This window comes from Myripristis murdjan, chromosome 9 (assembly GCF_902150065.1).
Source record: "Myripristis murdjan chromosome 9, fMyrMur1.1, whole genome shotgun sequence".
In the NCBI taxonomy this organism is placed as follows: domain Eukaryota; kingdom Metazoa; phylum Chordata; class Actinopteri; order Holocentriformes; family Holocentridae; genus Myripristis; species Myripristis murdjan.
The window spans coordinates 29606280-29627699 of NC_043988.1; the positions used below are offsets into that span (position 1 = coordinate 29606280).

The following is a 21420-nucleotide window of genomic DNA, read 5'->3' on the forward strand; positions in this document are numbered from 1 at the left end:
AAAAGGAAGTGATGCGAGCCATCACTGTGGCCTGGTAGATGTTTTTACTGTATGCCGCATAATAAACATTAAAAACACAGAGGGAGGAGGATCAAGTTTAACATATTTTAATTTGAGCCTCGACCAAATATGTGACTTTCTGTGCTGCATATAATATTAGTGCTGTATGTTTTGTTAAAAGTCAAAGGAAAAGCCGTCACCTACAGAAACACAAACTCCATCAGCAGGAAATCCAAAGAAAGAGACGTCACGGTCCCGCCCACGCTGTTTGATTGACAGATAATCTTTGGGAAGTGCAGCGCAAAATCACCAGAGTAATGGCTGCTTAGCATTATAGCTGTTGGGGAGGGGGGGTTAAATCCTAGATTATCACTTTAAGAAGCTTTGGAGTGCTTACATTAAAAAAAAAACAAAAAAACTTTTGTGTTCTTGATTTTACATCTGCCCAGAGAAGATCCATAACACACCTTTCTTCACCCACTACTGCCAGTACTGCAGTTCACTTTACATTTGTTTTTTATAGTCTATTTCACTAATGATATGTCAGTCATGGTTATTGCATTATTATTTTTTAAATCTTTGTCCCTTTTTAAATGGATAAGTAAGTATATTGAACTTGTTTTCTTTAAACTGATAAAACCAATACCTGATTAGGACCACAACAACCCATTTCTACACTGTGCTTTTTTTTTAAGAATATTCTGCTGATAACCATGAATACACACTATGACCTTGCCAATATGTGGACTCAAAGTTTATTTGATAAACAGAGCTCCCTTTTTAAGTTTCTTCATTGTGTCAGTGTTTAGATTCTGCCTCGCCTCTCATAAGCCTCGTTCACACTGTCCTTAAACCCTGTAGGTTCTGTTTTGAGTTTATTAGTTTACAGCGGGAAAAAATTGAAATGCTAAAGGTAGTGTATCCATCATTTTTTTTACATTTTGCATAGCTGCACAAGCTGGGCACCACAGCTCAACAACAACACTGCTGCAAACCCAGAAATACAGGTAAAAATCTATTATATGCATTTTTAAAAGAATCTCTATGGCTCAACAATAGAGAGGGAGGGAGACAACCATCACTGGCTGAGAAGTGTGAGCTGGAAGACCAGGGGCTCATTAGTTTGAATGGCAGTCTATGGAGGAGATGCTGAACAAGCAGCTTTCTTGAAAAAAAAAAAAATAAATAAAAAAGGTTCATGACATAATAAACGGACCTCGTTGTCGCTCATGCTCAACAGGACTGGCTCAAAGCTGCGTACGTGGTCCGGCCGGCCACTGCCAGCACTAAAACCCACGAGTCTTCCATCTCCGTCCTATAGAAAATCTCTCTCATGACTCTTTGTGGTTACTATGGCAACAACAAAGGCTGCCACAAAGCAGAGTGTTGTAATCTTGCAGGCATGCATCGCCTCAGTGAGCAGAAGATATATTTTTATCATATATTTTATCACTCCATGTTGTACAATTTGACCGTGTCCCTCAGTGTGAAAAGCAAAAAGTAATACCATAGAAAGTGAATGGGACAACTCATTTGATTTCTACAGATGATGCATACACCAACATGTTCTTACACATTCAACAGCGGGCGAGCCATGACCTCAGCCCTGGGCCAGCTGACCCTGCACCACAGCAGCATCAGCCCTCACTCTCTGGGGCTGCGCCGAGATATTTCCCAGAGCATGAGGCCGACTGTAGCTGGCGCAAACCGGGGTCAGCGTCAACCATGTGACAACACTCTGACCAATCAGCAGTTAGTGTGAGGCGCACTTGTGTCTGTGATGTGCTCTGTACAGACAGCCCTGGAGTCTCCTCAGCCCAGGCTAAGTAAGTGCTGTGTGAAAAGGCCAATAGAGGACTGAGTGCCACACTATTGCTTTTCTTTTTATCTTATCTTATCTTATCTTATCTAGTTAGTTAGTTAGTTATTGTCGAAGAAGCTTCCTTAAAGTGATATTCACTATTGACCATCTCAGACACTTCATTCTGTTTTAATTCTAATTCTAATCTAATCTTCTATTCTAATTTTCAAAACCATATCTCAAGCTTTGCATGTATATTTAAATATTTAGAGCAGAAATAAAAATAATAATAATAAAAAAAGAACAAATGGGCTTTATAAAGGAGGGAAAGTTCAAAACTGTTGAAGTTGCTCAATGATACACACCCTCAAGTAAGAAAAGTGAGATGTGTCTCAGACATTACTGCTTTAACTTTGGACACTCTTTGGCCCGTTGGTGGCGCTGTGGAGGGTCAATCGGTTTCTTTTTGTTGACACTGGATATCGGTGTAAAAACACAGCATTACCCAAAGGTTCATCACATTTGACCCAACCGTGTTCAAATCTGAAGGCCCTGCTGGCCTGGTGGTGTCACTGTGGTCGGTCATCAATCAGATTTATATTAAAAACAAAACAAGCAAAACAAAAAAAAAAAAAACTCCAGGATCAAAATCCAGTGATGGATCATATCAGTACGAGGTGCATGCTCTATTACAGAAGCCACCGGGGCACCCCATTTCCCCAAACTTTATCCAAAATGGGCCAAGAGAGTCAGAAATTGTGCGTCCAGTGTGACAGAAAGATAGAGCGCAATCCATTCCCCAATCTACAAAAAGTTAAATTCTGCTCTAAACAACTGTGACAACGGGGTCATGAAAACACTTGGATTGACTTTTGAAAAACCAATTCCTAAAATTCAGCTGGAACCATCCCCCAAACCCTATTTCCAAATCATCATAATATCGCATAATATGTATATAACTACAATACTGTACAGTGTTCCTGACATCTTGATATTTGGTACAATTAAGGTGCAGTTAGGTTTTATTTGTCACTTTATATGGTTTCTTGTCAGTGTCAGTAATATTTATATTACTGACATGTTGGTGGTTTATAAACCACACACACACTCAAACACTTTTTTTTAAAATTTTGCTTCTGAGGCCGACAATCGTCTACATTGCCATACATTATTCCTGGTTTGTCTGCACACACTGGGCACAAATGCACATATCAGGGCTTGTTCTCCTCCCTTCAGTGAGAGAACTCATTTACTGCCATTACATTTTATAAAATATTAAAATCAACTTTCACGGACTTGAAAATGTCCCAAGCTGCATGATCCATCACCGTGTCCAACATAAAGCATTTTTTGTTTTTGGTGTTTTCATATGAAGTGCTGCCTTATTTTACACTCTGCTTACTGCCAGTCACCTGACACCAACGGGATGAAACAGAAACCTGTGCCAGGAAATATCACAATACCTCAAAACCATGTCGCCTCACAAAATTTAGTCTTGTTTACATGACATTTCGGTCGGGGACTCTGTCAGCCAGTTCACTGCAAACTAGGGGTGAAACAATGAAGTTTGAAAAAATGGTCCAAAGGGAGTAAATGTTAACACACCTAATTACATACAGCTCACACTGAAGAATAACTAGGGCAATGTAAATTAGAGATAGACTCAAGTAAAGAGGCTACAGCAAAGTGACAATGGTGTTCTCCTTTAAGGACATCTGGGGAAGGATGAAGGGTTTTGTGTGTGTGTGTGTGTGTGTGTGTGTGTGTGTGTGTGTGTGTGTGTGTGTGTGCGTGTGTAAGCCACCTACCGAGCTGGTGGGCCTTACTGAGGCAGGAGAGGGAGGCGTTGAGCCGGGCACACTCCTCCTCATTGGCACCAAACTTCTGCAGCACCTCACACACCTGCTCCTCACTCATCTCCAACAAGCCCTCCAGGGTCACCTCACCTGGGCTTATCTCCTGGAAGACACACACACACAAATACACACACACACACACATTAGTGCAAGCATGACATGCGTGCTCATGCGCAGAGGGACTCACAGTCTCTGCAGTTCATCAAGATTATACATTTATACATGAAACCAGGAAAGTTTCAGCTGTACTCAGCAACTTTACACATTGGTGGCCCTAAATGCCAGTGAGGGGTGTGAAAATTGTAAATTTTTTTTCAGTGTCAATGCTTTATTGATAGTTCAAAGTGGTGCAATTTAAACTCAGGGCATCACAGATACGTGGTATGCACTTTGGCCAACAAGGGTACAAGGCTCAGATGAAATTAAAGGAAAATTTCAATCTAAAAGTCTTTAACACTCTCTTAAAACAGGAATTGGTGATATATCTTTTCTCTCTGGTGGTAAAAAGTTTTTTTAAAAAATGTGTTCAAAAAAAGTGTGTTAATGAATTTTAGGGCACATTTTAACTTAAAAAGAAAAAAAAAAACACTTCAAATCCCAGAAATCATATGGCATTATGTGATGTTTTATACCAAAAACAGACCAAAAAAAAAGGCCAGCTTTATTAAGCACTCACCCGCTGCTGTTTAGTTGATTGTTTGAATTCTGCTATCAAATTTTGATTTGTACTATAACTTTAGTGTGAAGAAGAGTCCATACTCAAGACTGGAATTTTAATTTGGGCTAACAGGTCTCAATTTGTTTTGGGTGCATTTTTACATCAAATTATCGTCTTACCTGTGTGACCTCTTTCCTCATGTTGACGATGCGGAACCAGTGGCCAAGGCGAGGGAAGTCCTCCAGCTCAGCACTGCGCTCCTCTAAGGCCACTTTGCACTTAAAGGACAGCTGGCGGCTGAAGTACTTCACCAGCTTCCCCTGAGAAGGAGGACAGACACGGTGAGAGAGGGGGAGAGAGGGAAGGAGGGAGAGCCCGTGAAACTTTTTCTCACTCATAACCAAATGTTTGCAGTTTATTTTGCTTAATAAGCCGACTGCAATTCATTCCAAACCACATGGATGCAGCTTTTTCTTTAACCAAAATGATATTTTGATGATATGAACATGACATTGCTTTGAATACAGTCAAAAGTGCATGAAGAATGCATTATTTTTGTTAAAAGTGCAGCTTTTAGATACAGCATCAAAACTCCTAGCCAAATACTAAAAAAAAAAAAAAAAAAAAACTCACAGGCTAACTTGTTTCACTTCATGTTTTACATATTTTAATATATTACCATATATATTATAGACAGTAAAACAAGAGACTTCTTTTTGTCTTGGTAACCTGTCCCAAACAGCCGCCTTTGGTTTTTATCACAAGCAAATGAAGATGCAAATAAAGATGCAATCAATGAGGAAAGCAGCTGCAAATTCCTCGACAACCGAGTAAGATAAAAATGGCATGGAATAAAAATCTAAGTCCACAGCAGCCCAGTGCGAGCAGAAGCTGCTGCACAACAGTCAGAGGTATTGATCCCTATCGAGTAAACAGCAGCATACAAAACAAAAAAGGCAGTAACTTCAGTTTTGGATGAAAATTAGATTTTTTTTATGTCTAATTCTGGTTATATATACAAACAAACATATATCCTGGCTATACTCCTTGATATCATTTGATGGAGTCTCTGTCTTTCTATAAATAGACCACTTAACAGAATATTCACACCTACAGATAAAACTGTCAACCAGCAAAAAAAAAAAAAAAAAAAAAAAGGTTTGAGGTGTGACTGCCAGTTTGCCTGTTTGCCTGAACAGCAGGTTACATCCAATATAGGTGAAACAAATGATGACTCGAATTGTAACAGTGAGTAATGGTGCTTACAGGGGCTGGATTCACTTCAATACTAAAGAAAAAAAAAATTATTGAAATGAAAAGTCTCAAATTAATATGCTCTTGATTTATTCCTTAACTTTAAGAAAACCCTTCACCTGTACAGTAAAAGGGCAAGCCTCTAGTTTTGATTTATTTAAACAAACTTCAAACAGGTTATGGTGAAAAGTCTTCATAGGTTTCTATATATCTAACATTAATATACATTTTTATTTTATGACCATGTTTGTTGAAAGCAAGCTAGTGTGATTTTTACATTTAAAAAAATAAAGGTTTTGGCAAATAACAGAAAGCAGTGTCACACATATGCATGAACAATCCATGCACTTTTTACAAATTACACATCTAAAATGGAAATTCACACAATCGTAACTTTGACCAGCTCAGGCAAATCTCAGCAAAATGCACAATCAATCAGTGATTTTTCATTTTTTTTCTTTTTTCTTTTCTTTTCTTTTTTTTTTTTTTAAGTCAGAAGGGTACTGCAAGTCATCCCGTTAGTCTGTAGGGACTGAAACTGGTGGTGAGGTTAGATGTTGCAAGATGAAATGTTGTGGCGCTAAATGTAGACATATTATCCAGAAAATGCAAGCAGGACTGTTGTCAAAACTACAGTAAGACTGAGTTCAAGTCAAGACAAAACACTTAATTAACACTATGCAGCTTACGAAATGAAAAAAAAAAAAAAAAAAAAAGAGTAACAGAAAGTACATGCAGGATACATTTTCTTTACCCCTCAACATCAAACTCAATTGACTTGGCAGCCCTGATGAGATTATAATACATTTATTATTTGCGTGTTAGAATATCCTAAGTGGAGCTGGCTCACATCTCACATAATATAAATTTTTCAGAAGTAGAAAATAATTCATGGAAAAAAATATATATATATGTTTTGTGATTCACACATGTAAAAGCCCAACTGGAGACAAGAGTTGGAAAATTGTTAAAATCACATCGTCCCTGTGAAATACAAATTTAAATAGATAAAATAAATAGGTTAATTTAATTGTGAACTTACTAAATGTATTTCCAATGGGATGCAGAATACATTGTGAGTATGTTTACATGCACACTAATGTTTAATCTGATTATGGCAATACTGTGAGTGGAGCGTTTGTCACATAAACATCTCAGTCCTGTGAAGACATGATCAGCGTTGCATAAGCCCAGGAACAATTCAGCTGTCATGTAAGCAACTCCGGTTTCATTCAGGCTTTTTTAAACGTGTGGAGGCAAAAGTGACGTCCCTTCGCACAAATGATAATGTGACAAGCGGTGATGGAAAAAGCCAATCATTTCTTTTGAGGGACTGCCCATTTCATTCTGCACCAAATGAATGAAATGAGAAATATGACAAAATGTTCAGGCTTATTTTATTTATTTATTTATTGGTATTGACAGCAGGAAGTCACTGTGTCACTGCTGCGAGTAAACGAACCAACTATCAAATAAATCCATGTAAACATCGATAACTGAGGGAAATTGTGTTACTTTGAACCATGTAAAGACTTTAACCGTAATAATGTAATAACTCACAGCAACTGGAGTATTGATTTTGTTTCAATGTGTCCAGTGACTCATCATGAAACTAACTTCAACAAAGTTTTTTTTTTTTTTTTACATTATGTACAACATTGCATCCCCTCTATAGCATTGTCATGACAGCATTACATCCATTACATCCATCCTTATTTCCTTGTTAACAAAAAGCAATTTATTGCTCTTAAAGCACTGCCAGTACTGCTCTGGAAGCTGGAGAACGCGCTGACCTCGCAGTGAACCTCTGGTTAAATGTAGAAACACTTTGGTGCAACCGCATCATACTTTTAAGGACTGGATGATCCACAGTGTAAATGGAGTAAAAAAAAAAATAAAAAAAAAAAAAGGGAGAATGACAGCAAGAAGACAGTGAAGAGAAGAAGACGAAGTGCTTGTTTAAATCGGGCTGAGTTCAGTCTAGTGTCAAGGGTCAGATGCCGAGTACTATGTTTGTTCACGGGCGAAAATAGCAAACTAACAGAGGGACTTATCATGTGAAAGAAAAACATCCTAAAGATAGAAGAATTCGTTGTTTTTAATGCTTGTTTGAATACGGCTAAGGTCACTTAAGTGTCAAAGTTCACATCTAGAGAATTAAATTCATTCAAGGGCCACGGTGGTGGACGCAGCATGGATTTATAATAGAGGTCTATAACATGTCACTCCCAAATCCATGTTGTGAAGCGATAATTCTCACCTTAAGCTGCACCAAGATGATCATGGCAACACTATTAGGTGATAAAAAAAAAAGTGCTAGGGGTTGTCCTGTCCTGAATTAATGATTTATTATGCTTAGTAACTTTACTGTATGTCCCATCATGCATTTTAGGAGAGACAGATGAGCCTCTCTGGTGGTATGGTACTTCTTGCAGGGGAAAACTTTCATTTGGAGAGGCTGAAGTGTGATAAAGCACACTTCAGAATCACGTGGAGGCCTGCTCCCGTGACTACATGACCTCAATCGTTTTCAAAACTCCTCCTGAATCAGCTCATCTCAAAGAGAGCGATGCATGATTGCAGCAGATCAATCAGGGCCAGGAATGTTTCTTAGTGACGCTGCCGACTCACACAGCGACATACAGAACAACAAAGCTGAAATCTGTGACTTTCTGCGCTCCACGGTGAGGAACTACAAGAAATATGGGGGGCCATCTCACGTGTTGTGAAGTGAAAATGTCACAACACAAAGGTAACACTAAAGTGAGTACATTATTTACTGAAGAGTTGAAATTTGAAACTAAAATAGCATGGGATGATGGTGTTAATATATTGCAGGACAGGGTATTGGCACAATGCATTGCACTACACTATAGACTTGACCAAAAATGTATAAATAGAGCTTGAACACAACCTACTACATAATAGCAAAGCAGACTAATTAAAAGTACATCATATAATAAATCATGTGACAAACTGCAAAATTCCCCATTACAATTCATTAACACAGAATTGGCACAATGCATACTTACTTAGCACAGTGCACTAAGATGTATTTCTCGTTTCGTCATATGAAAATGCATTAACAATACATATCAATAGATGGGGCTAGCCAGAGAATCGATGCAGGATTGTGGAAAATAATACCATCTCTGATTTGTTATTTTGATTTTTTTGTACAGCTCTAATATGTCTAATATGACTGCAGCTAGAGCCTTTATGATTGATCAATTTGGTTTGTAGTGTAACAGCTCTGTTTTGAACACGCTTTATTGGCACTGTCAACCAGGACAGGTGCAGCCCGATGAGCCGACTAATACTAGCACTATTTCGACATCATCGATTGTTTAACACACACCATCATACAAATGGATTCATAGTGATATATTAATTTTGAAAATAAAAATACAAATACAAATTGCAGCTGTCAGTACATACTATCAGGACCTGTGCAGCACAGTGTAAGACATACAACAGACACAATAACAGGTATACTACTCTATACATAAATACACTCAGCAGCCACTTTATCAGATCCACCTGTACAGTCTAATGCAGTTCAGTGCAGCAGGTCTGCCATTAATTCTACCTTTTCAGAAAGTTTATAATGTTCAATCTTTTGTGCAGAATGTGTAAATTTAATTCTACGTTTATTATTGAGGTTGTAGTTTGCAGAGGTCTTGCACTGGACTACATTATAATGAAACGTGTTTCTAATTTTTTGTCCTCCCTATTTTGTGTACATGAGGGGGACAGAATACTGGAAACAGCTCTCAATAAAATGCAGTCCAGTACAACAGCAGCACTAACTATGACATAAACATAGAACCAAATGAACACCTCTATTACTGTGACAAAAAGACAACCTGAGCATTATAGGTATCAGCAAAGTCAACTTTATGGCACAACAGTTGTATTGGATTGTATTAGAGTGTACAGGTGGACCTAATAAGCTGGCCACTGAGTGTATATATATGCAAATGAGGCATCAAAGAATTCAGGACAAAAGTCTGCAGGCCTGGTATCTTTTATTGTTTAAACCATGTCCCGAATAAGACAAAGGAACACAATTCACAGAAAACCTAAATAATGCAGCAACACAAAACAAGCGAGCAGCAAAACACTGCTGGGCACAAACACAATCATTTGATTGATAGCTAATTGTGGGAGTAGCACTACCCAAGATGGGATGTTTGTCAGTTACTTCGGTTGCACACTGGCATGTGTCAAGTTAATACCATAGAAACAGAGCTGGATCCATTTAGGTGGTTAAAGCATATTTCTGGCCACTTTCAACCTGGACCCAATTTCCCATCTTTTATTTTTTCTATCATACTGATCAAGATGAAAATGTTGCCAATTTGTTTCTCTGTTGAGCTACTTGCATCTTGCTTGTCTGGGCATGCTGCACCCCAGTACAGTGTCTACTTCAATATACTGATGCTCATTCTATAATTGCACATGTATTCTGTTTCTTACTTTTTTAAAAATGAACTGATAACTTACACTTTTGATTTTTCACTACTGTACCCAGCGCTACACACAGACAACACCAGACAGCAGCAGCCAGTAAAGAGTAAACAAGGAAGTGATAGACTAGAGCAATGGCCGAGGTGGCATCAACGTGGCTGAGTTCAGATAATTTAATTTACATCTCATATTAGTAATTGATAGGTGGATCGGTGCATGTCTTTGGTGGTTCTGTGGTTAATTTTCAGGGCTTCCGTTGGCTTGCAGGAATGTAACAGAGAGCCACACATCGCAGAGTGAAACAATAATCAAGATTTTGCACAGGATCCACTGGCATGATGGAAAACAATGACAAAACGGGGTCTGGGCTGAAAGCAGACAACGTTTTGCTTTAAGAGTTTAGGATGACGCACGGATGGCCTCATTCCAAATATACACCTACAAAATATACATCATTGATACTAACTTCTATAGCTCCTAGAAATTTGGACTATGCTGGCCTACATCAGTGCATACCCAAGATGAAACCAGTGGAGGAGGGATTGGCATGCAACCTCCGAATGCAGAAACCCTACAACGGCTGCCCACGGCTGCTAACGCTCTGCTCAAAACAGTGACTGCCCAGTCCACACCTACAGAGAAACAGGCATTTATTTACCCTTGATAAATGCGCCGACTTCTTCCAGCACACTGACGTACTAAAGCTTCCTAGTTACTTGTGAGCGGCCCCTCTCATATTTTTTTTTATGCCACAAGTTGCACAGAATATACTATATATCCAGAGATTCATTTGAGAGTTTATGCCACCAATGCAGCAAGCTTCTTTTAACCAAAATAAACAAGACAACAAGTGCAACATATTCCATCTAAGACTGAACTATTATTCTAAATAAATGCCTTTACCTCGGTCAAGGTGTGTGGGTGTGAGGGAGAAAGTGAGACAGAGGGTCACAGAGAGAGACAGAGAGTTTATATGTGCAGGCTATTTGTGTCATGCGCTGTTCCCTGCTCCCTGTGTGTCACTATTTATCAATACTGAAAATATCAATATATCAGCTGTGTCTCGGCACTTGAGTCGTTAAGACAAGCGTCTGCACAATTATTGCAAATGAAGAATAAAATGAGTGATTCTGATTTGGTGAGACTGAAATGTGGAGGATGAGAGAGAGAGAGAGAGAGAGAGAGAGAGAGAGAGAGAGAGAGTAATGGAAAAGTCAATACAGTATTTCTATCATCAAGGAAGTCCCTCTTGTATCTTTTTTGTATCTAAAGTGAACACAATCATCTCTAAATTATTAATCCTGTATTTGTAATATCCCTTTTGGGTTGTATCTTTGTACTAGTATTTTTAGTAAGTGCATGGGACAGCAAGCGAAAGAAATGTAAAGTAACCAAAATAACTAACAATAGCAACTGTGCAATAAGGATGTAGCTGTCCAAGGTCCTGAAAACAGTGTGCCACATTTTCAATAGCAATACACCCGGCAAAACATCCGTAAACAAAGGTAAACAACCTTCTGTTTGTGAGGTCTAAGGTATGAAACTTTGACACTCTTCAGATAAGCTCCCCTGTCCATGTGCTCTTATGGGCCTTGACAAAAAAACAAAACTATCCATCACAATGCCAACAACACTTTTTCAAGGCACATGAGTGTATAACTGTGCAAATACAGATTTTTTTTCTACCTATTTTTCCAAATTTCACAAAGATAGAATCATGGTGCAGTACATACCAGATACATAATTGGATATATTTGCTGCAGTACATGCAGCATAGAAGTATCTCTGACCAAATACCTCAATATCATTATTGTGATGCTACTATTGGTGCTTTGGTGATATATTTACTAAGATATTTTTGAATAGGAGTCCTTAGTCCTGTGGATGATGACCAAAAAGGTGGGGGTAAATAACAGAACAGCTACAACAGTCTGATAAATTCAGAAAACTGCATCCTTTTTACAGTAAAGCAGCCTTTAAAACCAGAAAAGACAACTCTTGTGCCATATCATAATATTATGGTATCTACATCATAACATTGATTTAATATCACTATTGCTCAACCCCATAAGTAGTCATGAGGAAATAAATTTAAATTACTATACACAACATCAATCATGTTAGTAAGTACCATCACTTAACCATGTGGGGAGTCATCGCCTGGTTTGAAACTAGTTAGTTAGGCTGCTGATGTTCCAAGACCATGAATGACATAAATGAATGAAAAAAGAAGCTATTAGCACTTTTATTTTTATTTATATTTTGGTCAGAGTTCCCTTCATTCAAATTTGCCGGTCACTGATTTGTGCTTTGGAAAACTCTGCTCCTTTGGCAATGATAATGATAATTAACCAATGAGATTATTATATAATGAGATTATTTTTTTCCTACAGAGCCGCTGCATGTACTGTAACTAAAAATCCATTCTGTCCTCCCCTGGTTTTGAACCCATATGCAATGTGGGCAGTGTGGCAGTATCGTAGCTACACTGCAACTGGAGCTATTTCAAGCTAATTTAAGTTAGTTCTAAAGATACACGTTAGTATTTCATTTAAAACAAAAGTTAAACTGATCTTGTTACAGCTGCTGCGCTCATTCCTCCAAATTCAGAGCAGCTAAGTACTTAAGAGTATCTCAATTAAGGTTCATAAATTTAGCTGACTTAACTGACTTCTACTATGTAACAAAACACTGTAGCAGCTTCTAATTGCAATTTCCCTGGCATATTTCTTTAGATGCAGCTTCATAAAACAGTGCCTCTCAACTGGTGTTACAAGACCAAAATTTAGCCTTGTTTTAAAGGTTGTAACACAATGTATAAATCAACAACCATGAGATTTTATATGGGCAAACTAAACTCAGAGAGAAAGAGGAATCATGTAGGCCACAACCAAGGTTATGATATTGTAACCCTAGTTCTATAAGCACAGATAGAGCCCTCTGCTTGACTCTTTGAGGAATAGCTCTCTCCAATCATACACACAGACTTGGCCAAGGCCAGGACATGCCTACAAGTGTGTGCATACTCCAACCCGTACACTCTTCAGCGAGCAGCATGGGAGCAGCAAGGTCCATAAGTAGCGGGCTCTGCCTGTGCTTATAGAACTAGGGTTACAATATCGTAACCTTTGCTCCATCTCACACAGGCTCCTTCCTCTACTGGACTCTTGGGGTACTGTAGGTGGAACACAATGAATAAACACCCTGACGCAACATTGTAATCAGACAACAACCTTACTACCACCCTGATCAACCTCGCCATACTTCTGCTTTATTGTAATCTGTTAAGTGGAACAATGGAGGGGCGCTATCTGTCCCAAGTTAGACATGTAATATATAAAACTCAAGGGATGGACAAGCCTAACCTTATAGGGGTCAAAAGCCATGTCAGAGACCCCTGAGGAGTGATGGTTCAAATCTGGAATTCCAGAAACGTAAGTGCAGAATGCACACCTGACTAGCAGGAAATATTAATCAGCTTTAAGTAGTTTTGATGCTAGTTTTTGATGCTATTACATAAGCCATTACACATCCTGTTCTCTTCTTGTGTTCTGCTTCTTTTCTTGTGTTCAGAGCTAAAGCCTCCATTGTGTTATTATGTACAGCCATTATGCAAGGCTGTACATAGGTGTAATTTTGCCGCCCTTTCTCTTGCATGGGGTAGAGGACAAAATGCATCCAGCTGTAATGTTCTCAACCTAGGCACGCTCCTTACGCTCTTAGGAACAAAGTATGGGGTTCAGTCTGAGAGTAGCACCACTCAGGTCACCATGAAGCAGCATGACGCTGGGGTGAACTGGCTGAGGTTAGTGCAAGCAGTAAAGCCATCTTGAGTGACAGTGCCTTCATGACTCCATGAAAGTAAGTGTCCTACAAGTCAGCGGTGGTGAAACAGTCGCCTGGTTGCCTGGTCCAGCTGCATGCCCAGCCAAAATATCTTGTCAAGATACTCCAGCATATCTCTATCTTGAGCCAACCAGCAGAGTTAGAAATATAAAGGGCAACGAGGGCCTCCTCGAGACAGGACACACCCGGGCAGGAAGCATTTGTGTAGCCCTAAATGGAGGATGTACCACAGTGGTGCTCCATGGTGCACGATGGTTGAGGCATCGGAGAAGTGCCAGCTGAGAGCTGCCAGCTGGTTCAGGAGATGTCACTTCTAGATTGGCGACAGGGGTCTCCAGCTCGCTGTCATCACACTGGAGCTCCAGCTCAACACTGAAGTGGTGGAATGGTCCCACCACTGCTGCTGTCTAATGTCAGGAAGTGCTCGCCAAGCTGCGCAGGGCAGCTCTGTCATCACATCCAGCTCAGCATTATCCAGATGCATTCAGCATCTGGATAATCAGTGGGAGTGAGGGTCAGTAGTGGCGATCAAGCCAGGGAAAGATGGGGACTTGGACTGGTTTCCAAAGGCGACTCGATTCCTATGGAGCAGATCTTCAGCTCAGTGAACGGTCGTCTTGCCGTTTGCTGAAGAAAAAAGGATGATGGCTGCTGGAGACACAGCCTTATACACTATGTGGGGTGTGCACACACTCATAGGCATGTCCTGATTGGCTGACCATACGTATGATACCCAAAGAGTCCAGTAGAGGGCAGAGCCCATGTGAGTTGGAACTAATCTTACTTTAATTATGTATGATTGGTGGCTGTAGTTTTGAAAAAAAAAAAAAAAGAATATATTACTATTCATTAAAATCATATTCCTCAACTTGAAGCCTGAAAATTATCTCTAAAATGAGACTTCATGATCTCATGGTTTCCTGAAACTTCAGTTCCAGTAAACCCAGAAACAGCATGGTTTCCACAAAAATAGCTGAAAACAGGCAAGAGATTGGAGGAATTAGCGCTATGTGATCAATGCCAGGCCAATAAAACTTTCAATCATACAAAACAGTGCAGTTCTACAAACCACACAAGCACACAAACAGCAAAGTACAAATCGTTGTTGCCATTATAATAATGAAAAGTGCTCCCCGAAGTTTCACAACAACAACAACAACAGACAAGCTGCATCTTAAAAAAGAGTAGTGATGGACAAATTTAGCCAATTTGGCCTCACTGTGTTTAACCTTGCCTGCCACAGTGGATGAACTCTTATTTTAACCATCAAACTTTTTATGACTGAGATCTTCTGGCTCTGTGAAGGATAATATCTTAATATCTTAAATTTCCACCTCGGAAACAAGAAAATAGCTGAAGCTCCATGCTGCACAGAGTTTGTCCATGTATCTTAACTCCAAAACCACCAACAAAGTTTGTTTTCACGTTGTTTGCCTGCATGTTCCATTGACTACCAGGTGTGTGGTCTCTGTGAAGGTCTTCAAAAAAATATATGTTTATTGCCAAGATGATGGGTATAATGCTTCCACCCTAAACTGTGACTCTAGGCCTATAATGATATGGGGTGTTTTTCTTGTTAAGCTTTTTGGTTAAGGTAAAGGCAGCACTCAACACTTCCTACATATTGTGTCTGGGGCATAATCTGAGTCCATTAACTTAATGATTATGGTGGAAAACAGAGACGTCATTGCAGAATCCCCCATACGCTCTCAATGAAGATCATGCCAGGTTAATGAGAGAGATTTTGCTTATGGGTGACGTCATTGTGATGCTGATCAAAACCCCTGGTGGACAACTCATCTGTTGTTGAGGCAGTAAAAGAGCTGTCATCCTGGAAAACTACTCACGAGATTTGAGGAAAGCTACATGCTTGTACTTGTGAATTAACTGCCAACTCTGTATTTTCCACTGAGTTTTTTTTTTTTTCATTCTTTATTACTGTTTTTGCTGTTGAAGGCTCTTTATTTTGTCTGTTTTTAGATTTGTTTTTCTTACATCATCATTGGTTATATTTATTTGGTTTTATAAAGTTATTACATTTTGTGATTGACAGTTTTTAGAAAGGCAATCAGCTCACAAACCCCTCTCCTGACCTTCTTTTCCATTTTAGTGATAGTATGTGCTTAAAAAATCACAATAAATTAGGTGATATGTATAAACAACAGTAAAGTACAAAATAAGTTCCTCCCTATAGCCCAAGAGATAATTAAATCCTGGGTATTGGTAAAATGTGATATAAGGAGGGTTGTAGCCTAAACTTACAATCACAGGAGATGCAGTATCATTTTGTCCAGTGGGCCTACAGATAACAGCAGAGTTGCACATGCATACTGTAGGAAAAAGCCTTCAATCTGTATGAATTCTTGATTTTTTTTCCTCCAAAATATAGTCAAGTTCTCTGATAGTGTTATAGTGCTGGTAGCATGGCTGAGATATGGCATTAAACCCCAGATACACAGAGATGTTATTGGTGCACCATTTAAAATCAGTAAAAGTCAAGTTAGCTGCATAAAACAATCCTGACTTTGAGAGAAGAAGAAGAAAAATCCTGTCTTGAGTTATCAAAATAACCAGTTAAACAAAAGCTCTATTGTAAGTCAACATTATAGGTGTTATGCAGCAAGAGAGAGAGAGAGAGAGAGAGAGAGAGAGAGAGAGAGAGAGAGAGAGAGAGAGAGAGAGTCCATTTGAAACCACCTGTCTCACCTCACTGCCAGCAACTTGCTGAGATGGACACATAGTGTGGGTGATAAACACAAAACCCCGACCCCCACCCCTCACAAATTCCTGCACTGTCCATATTATTTCCCTATATTACATTCCCATAATATTCCTAAGGGGCTCTGTAATGTATCTGTGGGACTCAGTGGTGATTTTACAGTGGCCTTTGTGAGCTTGTGCTAATTTTTGTCTCCTATGGAACTAAAGCACAACATTCTCATTATATCCCCATATGGGACCTGGGGACGCAGAGCCCATCTGTGCCACACACAGGTATTCAATAGCACGTTTACAGTGGTCCCATCCAATTAAATGGTTTTCTGTCTTATCCAATTTCCTACCCAGTGGTATCACCCTATAATATTCCAAATAGTTACTTTACACTGGTCTTATCTCACTTCATACATTTTTACCTCCTATGGTATAACATTCCTACAATAGTCCTACAGTGACTTACAGTAGAGTGTGTGTGGCAGTGTACTGAATTTAGTTTACAGTGACCTTGTCGCACTTTATAGTATTTTTGTAGGCTATGTCCTGTGATAACACTTTAATCCCATAGGGATTTATGGACTTAAAAGTGTGTCTGCGGTATACACACAGGTATCCAATCGTGAGTTCACAGAGCTCTTATCGCACTTAGGGCTCATTTTAACTCCTATGGCATCACTAAGACTCCAATGATGCTCCCAGTTTCGAAATTAGTGATGACATCTGATGTTTAGTGATGTTGATGTCCTTATAACATTCGTGATGGGATTACTCTGGCTCTTTTCGTTCGAGGCTGGTTTAAGTGGTCTCAAAACGGACAGCACCTAATGTGGTTTGATATCACAACCACAACACCGGGATATCATGGCCATTACGTAACGCAATTTACGGAATACCCCGTGGGCCAATTAAACGGATAACGATATTTTGAAACAATTTCAGTAATCTACCCGCCTTGCATAACAGCAGGGCCTGGATGCGGTGTGAGGACAGATGCGCAGGCAGGAATATTGGTAATGGATTGTAAACATGGGCTGCCTATAGGCCTCGGCTCTCTCACAGATATTATTCTGATGGAGAAGAGCCACCTTCTCTCCCCGCCACCTGCAGAATGCGCAAGCCTGTAACAGCCCACTGCAGCCCCGTAGCTTCTTGATTTATAGCACTGCACAAAACAGATAGCAGCAGGCTTTAACAAAAAAAAAAAAATGTTGCATCTTGTTGCAATGGCACAGCCGAGCGCAGAAAAGCAGCTTTTCTTACAAAAAAAAAGAGGCACTGAAAAATATGCACAGTGGCCTAGAAAGAAATGACAGACGATGACAGCCCCATATTGATTTTGATGAAGATGCATAAGAGGATTTCAGTCATTCTGCTGAAAGGGTGCTTACCTCCAGCGTTCGTATCTCTTTTTGTGTCAAGTCGTTGGATGTGGCACATTTGGTCCGTAAACCCTCCAAACTAGAAATGCTTATGTCTATCATATTTTGCACCAACTCGCACTGCTGCAAGGCTTTTTGCAAACTAAGATGCTGCTCTTCGCTTTTTGTCATCTCCTCGTCCATAGTTTGCGAGCAGTGGTCGTTTTTTTTTTTTTTTTTTTTTTTTTATTTGCACTTTTGAAAAAAAAAATCAGAAAAGAAACGTGGACAGCTCCACGGAATAGAACAACCTGCAAAACGCCATGAAACGAGCAATGATAGTGTAGGTTTATTTGAGCCGTGAGAGAGGCGACTCCATTGCAACAACAGTCCTCGTAGTTCCTGCTGTTTCATCAAGGTGTCTCTGATTGTAGGCTATATCAAACACAATATGAAGATGCTGAGCAGAAATACAGTCTGAGCACGGCTTGCCACAGCATCCATTGAGTGTCTCTCCGTCTCAGATGGATGTTTTTGTTTAGAAAAAAAAAAAAAAAAAAAAAAAAATCAGCTGTTCACCGCATCAGTCACTAAACACATCGGGAAAAGCCTGGTCATTTTAAAGGTGCTGATGTGTGGATTGGATGCAGGTACTCCCCGTCTCCCTTGGCAGCAGCTGCATCCCGGTTCGCTCCCACCACACCGACATGTTTCCTGTCAATCAAATCCACAGCAACAGCATCGCATCGCCCAGACTCCGCCGTGAACGGCCGCTCTCGCGAGATTTGCGGCAAGTGCGGTGAGCTCACCCGTTTCAACTAAAAAACTGTACCCGCCAGGCCTGGATCAAGAGCCAAACTAACTGCGTTCACATGTCCAAAGCATGAAAAAAAAAAAAAAAAGTGGGTTTCTGGAATGTATGACTTTACTTGTCATTTACTTATACACACAGGCAGACACGTATGCGCACGCACAGGCAAATAATAAATCTATTTCTATATCAACTTGTAGCCTTTTTCTATTTATCATACCTAATATGTTTCATATTCTCATAATCTTCCCATGGCATATTATTTTGTATACTTCTAAAATTCATTTTAATGTGTTTTGCTTTTATTGTGTGTTTTATGGTAGGCTACGTTTGTACACATTTGAGCATCATTTCAACAATATTGATAAAGGTATCTCATTCAGTGAAATGCATCACTTTGCAGTCATTTATGCAGTTAAAACAAACAGAAAAGCAATTTTCTCCGGCAGACAAAGTTAATACATCCCTACTTTTATCATCCCATCAAATGGCAAAAACTTGAATTAGGTTTGGTGGTTAGAAGATCATTAGGCGGGATGCATGCTGGGTGTTATGTAAAGATCAGAAACAGACACATCATGCCAAGATTGCAATTTGAAGTCATTTGATCCACTGTTGGGAAGATACAGAAAATTCAAGACCACCAGCAAGACATCACACGCCAGGCATCCCACCGATTTAAGTCCAAGGGTTGGCTAAAGATGCTTTAAGTTTCTAAGAATCCCATAGTAACATCGAGGAATATCAACACAACCTTCACCACAATCAGTGCTTATGTGCATGAGTTCAAAGGGGAATTACACCTAGTTTTGGAATACTGTACATGTCATTTTGTTCAGTAGGTGTTTGTGTGCTTGCTAAAAATCAGAGAGGAAACACTTGAATGTGCAGCATCACTGTGTAAATCAGGGGCTCTGTAGACAACGATGGGGGTTGTAACTTTGTGCAAAAAAATGAAAAATAAGTTCACATTCTAGCATTGCAAACAGACCAGGCACGGAGCTGAATTATGGAGCAGATTTTACTTCTCGTTTGGTTTCAGTGGCTCACAGAATAAGCCTCATGGGTCAGAGTGGTGTCAGATTTTACGTCACAAGTTCACGGCGTAGTTCTTGTTTTAGGAAGGAGTGGTTCATGTTCACAAGTACTTACTGAACTGTCCCGGTGCACAGACATATCACCACAGAGCTTCTATTTCTATGTATGTAACATGAATTATTAAAATGGGCGTCACTCCCCTTTATTTTTCCTTGCAAAGAAACTGCTTCCCTGTTGTTTTTGTTGAATAAATGACAGCAAGTATTTTCTTAGCCCCGTTTATTGAATAACTTTAACTTTGCCTGTCAGTAGCTCGGGAAAAAATTGTGATTTGTGATATTGGATTATATAAATACAGTTGACTTGACTTGAAAACTAAACTAAACTTCAATTATAGATTTATACACTCAAATGCAACACAATGTGCTGCACAGTTAAACAAAACAGAGCATTACAGAGGGAAAAAAGACAATAGAGTCCCATACCTCTATGCCAATAAAACAGATTACATTTGAGCATAATGACCTTCTATACCTGTGGCCTGTGGATGTAGTATAAAATGACTGCCTATACCTCTATACCTAATATTACTCATGCAGTAGCACAGTATAAAAACAACATTGTATATCTGTACAAATCTCAGGTTAATAAATAAATAGATGAACAACAAAGAGTGGAAAAACAGTAATAATAAATTACATAAAATCACATAGTAAAATCACATACTTAGTTCTTCTAGTATCATATAACTAATTTTTCCCAGCTCTGGGGCACGTAGACATACACACATATTGTCTATTTTGTTAGGCCACTTATGTGCTCACTTTACTAGTGCACAGTGGACTGATGATAGCTCATGGTGATGTTATTCTTCATCATGTCCTTACAAAAAAAAGACAAAAAAAAAAACAAAAAACCTTGGTGTGGGACTCAGTAAATTATACATTGTGACAATTTGCTGTGGTTAGTGGGTGGGTGGGAGGGAGAAAAACAGGGGGTGGGGGGACCAAACTGTACGCAGCATGTCATCTCCTATGAGGCAGGAGGACACCAGTGGGAAATTTTTATGACATTTCCTCTGTGTCACCTGCAGAGACATCAGCCAGCATTGGGCCCGGCCCTGCTGAAAAGGCTGGCTGGTGGGCAACTGGACACACACACACACACACACACACACACTCTCTTTCTCTCTCTCTCTCACACACACACACACACACACACAGAAACACACACACACACACACACACACACAGAGAGAGAGAGAGAGAGAGAGAGAGAGAGAGAGTCCATTTGAAACCTGATAGTTTTCCACTCTTTGTTTAAGTCATTGTATTGGAACAGCAATGCCAGTATCAGATGTTTCCAGGGTGCAATTAGCGGGTCCATTAACATGCAGTCGCTTTCAGGAATGCATTTCTGTCCTGACTGCCACATCTGCAAACACTGCATTTCTTGCTTTTGATGCATAGTTTGTTGACATTGTCCTTTAAGTGCAACATGTGTGTATTTTCACTCAAGTATAATTAAAAATACAATTGAATAAAAATACATGCATTTCAATCCGATGCCTATGTGTTGACCCTTTACAGGTATATAACGAATTTAGTGTGTTA

General features: G+C 39.5%; 1 protein-coding gene across 1 annotated transcript in view; it reads right to left on the minus strand.

Annotated features, from left to right (window-relative positions):
* The window catches only part of ksr2 (kinase suppressor of ras 2), a 137320-nt gene extending 119158 nt beyond the window's left edge, over positions 1 to 18162 (minus strand). Inside the window, exons 1-3 of the mRNA XM_030060858.1 lie at positions 17989 to 18162; positions 4495 to 4635; positions 3610 to 3760 (exon numbers count right to left, since the gene is read on the minus strand). Of these exons, the coding sequence (XP_029916718.1) occupies positions 3610 to 3760; positions 4495 to 4635; positions 17989 to 18162 (466 nt within the window). The remainder of the gene's footprint in view (positions 1 to 3609; positions 3761 to 4494; positions 4636 to 17988) is intronic.
* Between the last annotated feature and the right edge of the window lie 3258 nt (positions 18163 to 21420).